At 42.8% G+C, this 12,753-nt stretch overlaps 3 protein-coding genes across 3 annotated transcripts; 1 reads left to right on the forward strand and 2 right to left on the reverse strand.

Moving 5' to 3' along the window:
- Positions 1-366: 366 nt before the first annotated feature.
- Positions 367-918, forward strand: SARC_07752 (hypothetical protein; the record flags this gene model as incomplete). The annotated part of the gene is made up of 2 exons (XM_014298294.1): positions 367-477; positions 740-918. Exons 1-2 carry the CDS (start codon positions 372-374, stop codon positions 916-918), a joined length of 285 nt encoding a protein of 94 aa, XP_014153769.1. The 5' UTR covers positions 367-371.
- A 2,710-nt stretch (positions 919-3,628) lies between these two features.
- Positions 3,629-7,756, reverse strand: SARC_07753 (hypothetical protein). Its single transcript, XM_014298295.1, has 5 exons — positions 7,148-7,756; positions 6,103-6,214; positions 5,698-5,834; positions 5,391-5,513; positions 3,629-5,048 (listed from the first exon to the last, which is right to left on the reverse strand). Exons 1-5 carry the CDS (start codon positions 7,481-7,483, stop codon positions 4,593-4,595), a joined length of 1,164 nt encoding a protein of 387 aa, XP_014153770.1. The 5' UTR covers positions 7,484-7,756; the 3' UTR covers positions 3,629-4,592.
- Positions 7,757-8,906: 1,150 nt separating this feature from the next.
- Positions 8,907-11,184, reverse strand: SARC_07754 (hypothetical protein). Its single transcript, XM_014298296.1, has 3 exons — positions 10,902-11,184; positions 10,284-10,405; positions 8,907-9,773 (listed from the first exon to the last, which is right to left on the reverse strand). The coding sequence occupies exons 1-3, from the start codon at positions 11,056-11,058 to the stop codon at positions 9,537-9,539; spliced, it is 516 nt and encodes a 171-aa protein (XP_014153771.1). The 5' UTR covers positions 11,059-11,184; the 3' UTR covers positions 8,907-9,536.
- Between the last annotated feature and the right edge of the window lie 1,569 nt (positions 11,185-12,753).

Raw genomic sequence — 12,753 nt, forward strand, 5'->3', positions numbered from 1 at the left:
TGATCTGGTACAATTGCTGTGTTATGCACATTAAATTTATTCTGCATGCACCCCAGACTCTTCTGTGCAATGGAGTGGTGATTGGACGTGGTGACGCAGACAGCGACACCATCGTAGACGGCTGGTTTCCTCTCGATATTGCAAGGGGCAAAAGCCTTGTTCTTTTATCGATACGGTATGCGTTCTGATCAAAGTTGTGTACCCTTGCTGCATGCTTACATGCGGGAGCTGGTCATTTAATCGCATGTTCCATTTTCTTGCACCTGTACGTTTCATGCTCGATCGCTGAATGCCAATACGAACTTGTTTTCAATACTAGATGGTTTTCACAAAGACGTATCTACAATGACGACGAAGAATATGGTGACAATATGCCAGCAAAGGATGGTGATGATGCAGCCTTTATGGACTCGGAATATGAACACACGTTGGCGTACTTCACGTGGCTTCAGCGCCGCGCTGTTCGTGGTCAAGATGGTGAGTACCCGTAAATTGTACTGCACAATGGTTCGTGCTGTAGGTGGCTCTCGTAGTACTGTTTTCATGTAGACATACCTGCCGTCCAATGATTCGCTCCGCACATGGCCCTGCACACATTGCGAAATAATGCGAAGATGTCAATGTTCTACAACGGAATGGCTTCGGAATGTTCAAGGGCACATCTGTTACATACCTCAGGCAACACATATCCTGACACGCCATGCTCTGATATTGATCAATTGTTTTCACTACTGCACAGGCCGGTATATCGACCCGCCAGCGGCTGTCACCGACAGCACAGCGAATCCAGATCTTCAGAACGCTGAGGATATGATAGACGCCTCGTGGGTGGAAGTATCGTCTTCAAATCTGTGTGAGGATGATAGTAATAGTCATATGCAAGAATCCGCCCTGACTCTCGCTTCAGAAGGTGAATGAATACGGATTATGCGCGTAAACGTACTCTCGAAGGCATGGACGAATTTCCAGAGACCTCACCAAAGCGGCATGCATTTCCACCCCTAGTTTACCAAAATTGTTCATCCACCAAGCTTCGCGCGATACCCCTCTGGGAGCCGACCATACAGGCTCGCATCATACACTCACATACATTTTACATACTTCAAGATGTGGATTTCTCACACACAACCACTCTTCTTATCAGATGCTGAAGGTAATCCTGCAAATGATGAGGACCAAAATGCGACACCGAAAGGAAAAGGTAAGCTACGAATCTGCGAGCAAATTCGACTGTCGCTGCAACTAGCTCATTTTGTGACCTTGATTCACAGGAACTTCACCAGCGAGTTGAATAATACTGTTCTGTGGCTACTACTTGCTATTAATTACTTAATCTATAGAGGAGAGCTCATGCACTACGCCGCATCGTGTAAGCCAAACTAGCTCTGGAATCACTCGTGCGTCGAGAATGGAATCGTATCGAGCGTTTGAGGCTTATCAGGAGGAGTGCCAAGGTATTTTTCGAGTATCTGATTTGTCCTTGTGCGTGAGGTGTACATCCTTAATAGAGCTGTAGTGGAAATGTATTACCTAAAAAAAATATAACAAATTAGTGCAGACCGCCCTGCTTCGTTTGTGGTATTTTGTTAGAGCTGTCCGATGAAAGATATACATATGGAAGACATCGATTCCTCTGGCGACCCCCACCTTTAGTTGTACATTTTGTCATTCGCACGTGCTCCCGATTTTGTCTTGTCTTTGCTTGTCAGCAGTTCAGTCCTTGCGCTCGCACAATCCATGAGTGAGCCAGTGGGCTTGTCGGGGACTCGATTGTCTTGTCGTGCTTAAGCAGTAAGCTATACTGCACAACCTAACAGTTGGTAGTTGGCGCTAGTCTCCATAAGATATTAAGAAGCAATACTTTAAAAAGAAGAATTTGTAAGTGATAGAGTATATATAACCCTTCCGCATAATTGCATATTATATTGCATATAGGTAGATAAACATAACACCTACCCGTCTTATTCCCAACGCAGCGCACGAAGATGTACGTAGGGACAGTAGGAAGCCATATACGAGCGAGCCGGATGCAACAAGTGCAGCGTCCAGTAACATACTACAAGTAAGAACCTGTCAAGAATAGGCTTGCATGCAGGTGTGTAAAATTTAACATTTGTGCGAGCGACATGACGTGTGTTGCGTACAGCACGCAGGTATGAACATATCCTTACTGGTACATTCATATGAATATATACTCTGCTGTGATTTACTTTATAAGCCGAGCTATGTGGAGTCAGCTATGTACTTTTCGCGAATACCACAAGGCCTTTCGCTCATATCTCTAGTATAGTACGTGGTGTCTACTTCAGCCGCGCCATAGTTTCCACTATATCGTCTACTTGCACGCAATGTGGTACTTACATTGCTGCCAGTGTGGTCATGAAAGAGGAAATATGCGTTGCCTATGCCGAGTATAATATATCGAACTTCCCTTTTTCAATTCATTCAACTCTGAAATACTATCCTTCAATTCTAACAATAGGCAAGCGGGATCCAGCCAGCAAGCCATGCAAATTCTAATCTGGCCGCAAGGCCGAGTGCGTCTAAGCTCTCGGCACAAAAGACTCTAAATAAGTTGGTATGTATTTTACATCGGATGCGAGGTATGGAGTCTTCTCGAATCTAACTGCGTGCACTGACAGTCTCTTGTTTCACCCTCCGTTTGCGAGCCATATTATTCAGTGCTTGCTTGCGATAAAGCGTTTATTTCGAGAGCTGCCATTTTGACGGCCCGCGGTCTGGCCTTGCTTTGCTCGTCTATATTCCCGTAGACTATATGTTAATACATTAAAGTATATACTGTCATCATCACAGGAATCGCACGGAACTCGGCGTTCATTAGGAGGCATTGGTGATAGACCTCGTGCGAAGGCGAAGAGCGCGCGAGAAAGCCAAGGCTCAAGATAATGGATGGGCCACCTATACGTGATAATCTATGCGCTCTAGAAGGCTAGGTGTTGGTACCGTATCTGCCCCACCTGACAAGTTTGCTAGAGAGCCTGCAAAGGTTATTTGTGATGTTGCGCGAATTTTGCATTGGATGTAGTTATTTTTCAAATATTGTACCATGGAACGCGACACCAGCAGCTCTCCTGATGGAATACTGTCAATGATTCCCTAATTATTGTAAGTTTCAAGCCATCCAGACCGACAAATGTACCCAAATGTTATTGAAGGGATAATTGGGTCGAGGGTGTCAGCATACCAACAAGTATATCGGCCCAAGTATGGGTTTTTTTAATTGCGTCGCTTTTGGAACAGTTATGGCGCAATTGGGGTTCATTTAATTCTATACGCGCCTAGAAAGTTGGTTCGTTGTTCACGGGCAAAAGACTGTGTTCTGGGCTTACATTAGTAAACATCCTTCATCGTTGGATGTCAGTCGCTTGACTGAATGCATCATACCACTGGTTGCCACCAATGATACACAGACCTCATGCAAAATTGTGGTGAATACAATGACGACGTTGTGCAGCGAAGGACATGCGTTACGTGATGCTTAACTCCATACCCACAGCACCGCCATGCGAAACACCAGTGGAGCGCAAACTGAAGTGGTAGACACTACCTCACTAAGCACAGTATCAATAGTAATGAGTTTGAAACAGCACTATTGACTCGAATATACCTCCGTGTATTTGGCGGCTGTGGTATTCAAGGGGCTTACATTTATTTATTCCAAAGTAGTCGGTTGAAAAAAGAAAGCCGCTGCCAATTCCGAGCACTTTCCAGATCTGAGCCCTCATACGCAATAGAGGGGAGAGAATCCAGGGCTGTGCTCTTCAAATGGAAATTTTGCTACAGCATCAGGTGGCAATGTATGCGAGGCCTCCACATCCACAATAGATTTTCCGGCGCTTCAAGGTTGACTTGCGCGCGTGGTTTTTCGCTGTAGCCAGTTTACACAACCGACGCAGCGTTTCTCTATCGAACTACCATCATTTGCCGCCTTGTGGTTACCATTTGCTGAACCTGTGAATTTGTCTCGTGCAGCTGTAAAGTATTCTGGAAACCGCAATTGCAACATATGCGAATGGCCTCGGGCACTGCGCCCATAATTTATCGAAGCCTCTCCACACTCCTAGCAGGACCCACTACTGGAGCTCTTGATACCCACGCAAAGTCGACTGAGAAAGCACCTACATATCGCTGGCAGATTACTAGTGTTAAACCTACAGTTGCAAACGAACAATACTTATTGCTTGCCTACTCTCTAGCCAACATCACCTAGCTAGAGAACGCACTATAGAACGTTCTCCAGTCGCCAAAAGCATGCCATACCTGGCTGGATACAAACATCTCTGGGTATGCCGCAGCAGCATAGTCTGCAACTCAATCTTGACGGAACGAGACACGCAACAAAAATCATCAGATTGTAACAGCAACCTGACTGATCACTGGCGATCAGATTATCCAACCCCTGTGACGCATTGTCACATTACAGACTGTTATTATGAGAGTGAATATCTGGTTCATCATCCGAGGCACAACATTTATCTTCCGCCATGAACTACAATCGCACCAACTACAGTCTCTTACATGTAATTAATGTGGGTATTATCCTATACTTAAGCACTACTGAGTCTGTGGCATCACCTCCCCGGAATTTTTGCCATAAACAGATAACAGTCAAGCTCGGACCATTCGCGTTCTATCAGATCGAAGCCTGCAAATGAGAAGCTTGCCAACTCAATATCGCTATTCATGTCAATTTTTGTAACCTTCGTTTTCTTGACTCTTCGCTTTTTTTTGTCACCGACGATCTTACTCTTAACAACCTCATTCACAACATAGGTGCCGATATTGGCACTCTCTAATTCACTATACGCCAGTTCTACACACTTCTCGAACTCCTGTGCATATTTGCCTATGGCCTGCTGGTCCAGCCACATTTCTTCGACCATTCTGCCTGTTGAAAAGCACGTTACAATCAAAGCTCCTTCCACATGAATATCGGAGTAGGCAGCATCGTCTTTTGTCCCGGTCACATATGCGGACAGTTGCAACGGAGTCTCGTGGTGATCTTTTACCGTGAGCTTCCGTTTGGCCTGAAGGAAGAACCGTGATAAAAATAAAAGATGTTCCAGATGCGTAGCGATCGTGAAGGACATGGACACAAATCTCGGTGCGGCCAACGTGCAACCACTCAAGTGCTATCCACAAATGACGCGGATACAAAAAAGCGTCTGACCCCACAGGCGAATGCCAATGTTGCACTTGAAAGCACACTACACGCCATAGGGCAAACAGATTCAAATCACCTGCTAGTGATGAACAGTCTGAATAGTAGTCGACTTCCAACACATAATGTCCTAATAACAATAAAGGCCTGTGCGTGAAATAAAATCTTGTCGAGTGCACATAACCAAACTCTGCATCCCGATACGTACCTTCTTCTTAGCAGATGTTTTCCAATCGATTAACACGCATTTTCCATCTATTTTCGCAATACAGTCAAACCGCCCAGCAATACCTTTTTCGACACTGAATACATCACTCTCAATGGCATAAACCTGCAGTGGAGTAGTGAATATGATAGTAGCGTTTCAGACAATGTTCTCCAATGTTAATCTTCGCCTGGCCGAAGCTTCAGAAAGGGCATGATGATGCAGCGCAGGAGCTGGAAGTACAACGAAGTTATTTGCATTCGGTAGTGTGTTAGTGAATGGATGCTTTCTTGCAAGGTGCCAATCATACCTTTTCAACCCGCGCGAGCACCGGTCGAAGACTGAATGCGCACTCTGCAAATCTCACATCATCCAACTCAGAACTTGAAAGTTTATAGCTTCTATTACCGGTTAGAAAGTCTTCGGCATACTTGTGCACCCTTGTACCTGCCCACGATATGATACATTGGAAATAGAAACTTTTCATTTGTGGATTTGACACGGAGAACAAAGTTTGCCTACAAGCGCACACATCCCCAGTTACCCGAGGTCACTTCACTCGTCGGGTTTAGATCACGCTTGCTATCGTTTTTTGCCCAAAGTTTGTGCGCAAAAATGCAGCCAGTATAAAACTGAGTTGCAATCTGGAATGGGGATGTACACGGTGGCTGTGGGCTCAGCATGAACCATGTTGTTTGACTACAATTTTGCATACCGTTGTCGAGTGTCATGTTTCGGGCGGCTTGATAACTGGATTCGCCATATACCTGTTTCATTCTATTTTTCCACTTATTCAGTTTCGATCCCGTGTCTTTCCTCTTTGAAGCCTGTGCTGGCCGTGTAAATATCCGATAATCAAAGCTTATTATTCCAATACAACAGTCTTCTGGATATGAGCATATGAGTCTTCGGGATAGATGGCACTCGCTTTACGATTAGCTACAGCAGATCCACCATATGCAGCCAAACCATTCACCACATGCTCAGTAGTATGATATATTTTTTAGAGCACTAGTGGTTCGACTAGTGATGAGAAACACAAGTAGAATATGATATACCATCTAATTGGTCGATACCTGAATTAATACACTGCACGTGCAGCGTATGAATGTACAAAACATGAGCTTGTCTGCCTACACAAGTATGCAAGTAAACACATGATTTTAACGCAAGTATCATACCATTATATCCTTATGATTTGCTGTTCAGAACATAGTAGATATATCAGTGGCAGTTGCTATTTACTGTACATAGGACCTTCAGGTATAACTTTTATGAGAAAGGAGTGGTTCGATCAGGGGCTTTGGGTATGCTTTCTGATGTGTCGGTGACGAATATTTATCATGTGTATGTTGTGATAGCAACGCGCAATGATAGTTGGATCGATACAAGTAAGCTAGGCGATCCAAAACTATATATATACCCACACACTCTCTCATACACGCACAAACGGCTCTCATGACAGGTGAACAGGTAGCTGGAAGCGTGTAGAAATACGATTGTATTGTCTTTTTGACGGAGACTTGCAGTTTTTTTAAACGTCCTTAATGAGGGGTTCTGAATATTTTTGTCAGGCGCAAATCAGTGGGAAATGAGTAGGAGAACTTGAGTACTATAAACGTTGTATATTACAATCTCCGCACTTCCCTAAGTGCTTTTGGCACTCGTAGACATATGTTAATGCCAAACAATCTCATCATGATGTAAAATATATAAACATCAAAACAGAATGACGCGTACTCTGAGCCTTATCAACATACATCGATTACGCTGGTCACACTCAGCAGTCCCGCTGCTCCCTCAACGGGGAAGTAGAATCGATCGCCATATACAGAGGAAACACTGCCGCGCGTGAGCGACATAGGGCGCTCCTGCTCTGCACCTATCCTGAAGCCGAACGCGTCGCATATTCTGTCGATTTCAATATCTCTGTCCGCTAATACGCTCACATTAGTGTCCTCTGTATCACCTGTATTTCCTCTTTGTTGACCCGCAGCACTGACGTCAACAAATGTACTCGTACTGCTGTGAGATCGCGTCCAACACGAGCGAACCAACCAGGGGGTCTTCGATGTGTAACGGCAAGACGACAGCATTATATACTTATGTGTAGGTTTCAACTACTGTACATAAACTATTAAATGATGATTTCTTCCGATGCCGTTGCACAGAATTCAACTATTAATACTTCTTTACCTCAATCACTTAAGCATACGAAGATTGACACGCACAAACTCAGAACCCCGAACTCGCACGACGAACATCTAAAAGCCACGGCAAAGGTCGCATGCCACAATCTGTTTTAAAAGTCGTTCCGGTAAACAGCTGATGTGATGCTATTGTCGAACGCGCAATACATCCTCCGTCCGATATGTAGAGTAGTGTGGATGTGTAGACCAGCTGGTGTGTAAAGTAACGATTATTATTGTTGTGACCAATATTTACAAACAAGTATGTACATACTCGCATACTATGACGTCATTTCGATATCTATGGCAAATTATACGCTTCTTTACACTTCACTCCTTTTGGACTTGACATAAGTGTAACACTAAGCTAAGTACTAACACTAAGCTATGTATCAAAGCCACCGGCATAAAAGTAGTCACTATAGAAAGGCATTTGCGTTGATCCGGTGCGCCATGTAGAAAAACTGGATGTGCGAATTCAGACTATACACTGTTATTTACCAGTATTGGTGCCCCATTTGTGAGCGAGTAAGCCGCTATCCACTACGATTTGAAATATTTCCAACTCGTATGCGTTTTCCTCAGGACCAACTCGCTGAAGAAAAATTCCTGCAAAGCCGGAGAATCAGCTTAACACATTTACATGAGTGACCCGCCGGTCAAAACTACACCTTTGTAATTTCTTTTGTGCCGTTGGGTATTCTTAACGTTGATATTAAAATGCTATTGCGATCGCTTTCAAGCTATGTGGCTCGTTAGAACAGTTCGTAATATGTGTGTTTCGCTACTTTCATTCTGTCATATCCCAGAATAGTTTACAAAGTAAGCCATTGAAGAGAAATCCCTGGAAAGCCGAATAATCAACGTGAACACAATTACATGAGCAACATGCCGGTCAAAACCACGCCAACGTAAATTATTGTGTCGTTATGAGTGTCAGTCGCTAATGAGCTCACTGAAACCGGTGTAGCAGTGTACTCTTGAAAGTTGCAATGACTATATCTCCCTCCCCAACGTGTCTAACGACATTTTCTTAACGTTGCTATTATAAATCTAGTGCAGTGGCTTTCAAACTATGTGGCTCAATAAAAAAGTGCATATTTTTCAACATGTGATTCGCCACACACTGTCATAATACAGAATGGTTTGTTTACATATTAAGTTCATTGTTTGAGCCGCTGTAATGTTAATATAAGAGAACAGCGGCTCTAACTAGAATCACAATGGTCTCATAAAAATATGACATAAAGTGCACGGGAATGACTGATCTTAGGCTTAGACCGATTCCTGAATGATCATGAGCATTGACGCTTATTTGGAAAAGATGTCAGTTAGAAACAAGAATTGAATGTCACTTGTCCTTTTTTAATGCGACATTAGTTCATTTAGTCTCCTAATCAATTAAATACCGTGATTAGGTCACAAAAGAATCATTTCATATAATCTCGAGGCATCATGAACACAATGCAGAGTTATCGGCTGAACTAGGGGGCGAAGCTATAATCTTGGATGGACAGTCCATCCGAGTACGCATCTGCCTCGAGGCAACACCGACCACTGCTCATGAACTTGGCTGAACGGCATTATTTGAAGGTCTCATTTAAACCTGAATTGCGCACTGGTTCGACAGTTGCCCAATGTGTCAGGACAGAATAGTTGTGACACGCCAATCCGTCAGGGTTGATAGTCTGGTTCGGTTGGCGTGATCACCTCCACAGGTGGTATTTCTTCCTCGCCTCGGCAGCCCGTTAGTAGATTATTGTGCAGGCTTAGTTATCAATGTCCACTGTACACGTGCAAGCGGCACGTCTTCTTGGCAACACTCGACCGTGAGTATTGATCGGCATTTACTGTTGCTAATTTCAATGCTATCGCCTATGACTTCCAGCTCACGGATGAGTACGGTAAGTATACCCATGAAGTACTACATTTGCGAACGCACGAATCCTAATTTCCCCCATCACTTTGTAGCACCTGCAAGTCGTTTCTCAATTTCTCCAGCAATATTTTGTTGTTGTTCTAGATGTGACCTCAAAGCCGCGAGCGGATTTGCCCTATACGCCGAGTTGGACACGATGTTTTGCAAGCGCTGAGATTCATTTACGAGTGCGTATTGCCTGCCCTTTCGCGAAGTGATGGGGCGAGATGCTAGTGCACTCGCTTGCGCTTGAAGCTGTTTGATATCGATTTCCTTGACCTGTAACGTCGTAATAATATATAATTTGAAATCAATATCATGTCTGCTCCCCTTATAGGCATATAAAAGTCCCTTAGACTTGTCCCGTATATTAGATAAAGCACATGATTTACTAGCTCCACAATGGATATTGATTGAGGGTTATCCATGCTAACTTACACGAACAGAGAAGAACCAATGGCTCAGTGTAACTATGACTATAAATAAGCCGTCACATTCCGCGTGCCCCAAGACGGGACAAAAACGGGTTCTGGAATTTTGGTTTGGTTGTCATCAACACCATTGAATCCTCTCGTCAAAACATAGCTTCAAACATTAAACAATACCATATGGCGAAGTATTAGACAAAAGCCAATATTGCTTCAAAGTGTGTAGAAAGTAAAATCGAAAATGCTCTGAAGGCTCCGTCCGCATGATGAGCTAAATCTTCAGGTCAAAAATTATGACAACCTCGATAGCGACGTTCGTATGCTGTAAACAGTTGGAGAATACACATATTTACGCACATACCACACTGTCGATGTCTCCAAGCGAGTCCAACATAAGCTCAAATCCCCCCTTCATTAAAGGATTCCTTTTCCTTTTCTTCGCCACCTCGACTTTGACTTTTTTCGCTTTAGAGTCTTCGATTTCTGCAAGTTAAAGACCAATGTTTAGTACACAGTAGTATACTACAACATTGTATGTATACGGAAAAAAATTACATACAGAATAAGGAACTTCCAAACATATGACAAAAGAAATATCGGTTGTCAATAGTCCACGTAATGCTGCCTGATTCTGACTTCAAATAATTTCATGTGTAAATGGACTACATTCAGTGGTAGTTGACGAGATACATCGAATAATTTCATAAGAGTGCCCGATCAAAGTAAGTGAGTAGAAATATGGCTCAGTGTAACTATGACAATATTATACCATCATATACCGCTTGTTCCAATACGGAACAGAGTCGGGTTCCGCTGTTTAAATTCAGTGTCATCATAGCCAATTTCTACAAGCTACTATAATTTAGTGCCCCATCATATATTCGTTCAGCTGGTTAATTGAAAAAAACCTCTGCTGTATAATTTTCAGAAATAAAGATACTATCAATTGCAATAACATCATGTAATAAATTGAGCATACTTTGCATGAACGAAGCCTTCTTTTCGATCTTCTTGTCGAGTCGCGTAGGACGTTTGTATATTCCCCCAGTCTTTTGACTGAGGCCACCGGCTTTTGCAGCCTGGGCAGTTGCCGCCGACTTCATTAGACTTTTCCGTTCCTTCTTTGATTTCCCCATCTTGTACTGTGGATTGTAGTATAGTATGGCTGTAGCACCACCCGTCACCCGATTATATTTTCAAAAATACTTATTTTTACGACGAAGTACACTGATTTTAATTTTGATCAAGGTCCGTTTTTACGGGTTATTTTATCCCCATGAGGGATCCGTGATACACATGTAGCACGTGTGTGTGACTGTCTATCGAGTACCGGCTACTGCCGAGTGTCGACTGTCGAGTGTCGACTGTCGAGTGTCGACTGTCGAGTGTCGACTGTCGAGTGTCGACTGTCGAGTGTCGACTATCTCTACTACATTTGTACTGTTTTTTTTTGTTTTTTTTTTGAAGTAATATTCAGTAAAATATAGTGTCGAGAGTTACTTATCGAGAATTCGAGACTCGAGACTCGAGTGTCTGCGAGAGTGGTCAGTCGACTCACGGACTCTCGACTCACGACTGCCTCAAGTGCCAACTGCCAACTGCCAACAGTGCCAAGCCTAAAAGGCTAATAAAAAAAATGGGAAATGTAAAGGCCAAAAGCCTCCCAAAAAAAGGTAAAAAATAAAAATATAAAGTCCCTAAGTGAGCTCAGATGGACCCTAACATAATTTTGTCCCGATTTTGACCTTTTTTGGGATTCCGTTTTCAACGTACATAATGAATTCAACGCTTTCATATCCCTGATTCCCAGCTCCTAGGAGAGGGGAGAACTGGACTATATTCATACTGCCATATTGGGGATAGTGCAGACTGCAGAGTGCAGACTGGCAGCCTCTCTCCCTTGTGTGTAGTAGCTGTAGAGGGCAGCGGAGCCTTGAAAGTTGTGAGAAGTGGAGGGTTGGAGACATGTCTTATTTATTGTAAAGTTGGACTGAATACGCCAATATATAGTCTCCAACAATAAATACAGCCAATCAATTGTAAGATAAAGAAAATATTTTCTCAAGATAAGGGGGGCCGAGTTGAGGACTCAGGGCCCCCAAGGGACCTAAAGGAGTTGAGGACTGAGGACTGAGGACTCGGAGTGAGGACTGTAGAGTCTGGTCACTCTGGTCAAGGTGACGGTGGTGAGAGTAGAGGAGCAGTCATGTCGTGTTTCAACTTTCACACAAGAAGAGACTCTGGACTCTGAACTCTGAGTGAGAGAAGACAAGAAGTTTCTGTTTTTGTCTGTTATTTTTTTGTTTTTCGGTGTTTTGTATTTGTTTGTTTGTTCTCTTTTTGTTTTTTGTTTTTTGTAATTGTTTTAGAGACAAGAGACTCGAGAGTAGTAGAGAGAGAGTATGTACAGAGAAAAAAATATATATATAAAGGCTGACGCCTGACGCCCCTGACGCCCCTGACGCCCCTGACGATCAATACAACGAATTGGTACATGTTACAAAATAAATACATCTTTTTTTATATACCAGAGTAGTTGGTGCCTGGTGGTAGCATATTGTATAAAAAAAATTTAAACACAAATGCTTTCTACACTAAAATACTAGTAGTCCGCCACAAAACGTGGGAGTGTTGTAAAAGTAAGAAATAATAAATACCTATTGTATGAACTATATTATAAAAAACATCAAATAAATACTGACCAAGAGAGATAATATTAAACATATTGTATTTATTATTTATATATATATATATATATATATATATATATATATATATATATATATATATATATATATATATATATATAATAATAATATATAGACAGAATA

This window comes from Sphaeroforma arctica (assembly GCF_001186125.1).
Source record: "Sphaeroforma arctica JP610 unplaced genomic scaffold supercont1.635, whole genome shotgun sequence".
Taxonomy (NCBI): Eukaryota; class Ichthyosporea; order Ichthyophonida; genus Sphaeroforma; species Sphaeroforma arctica.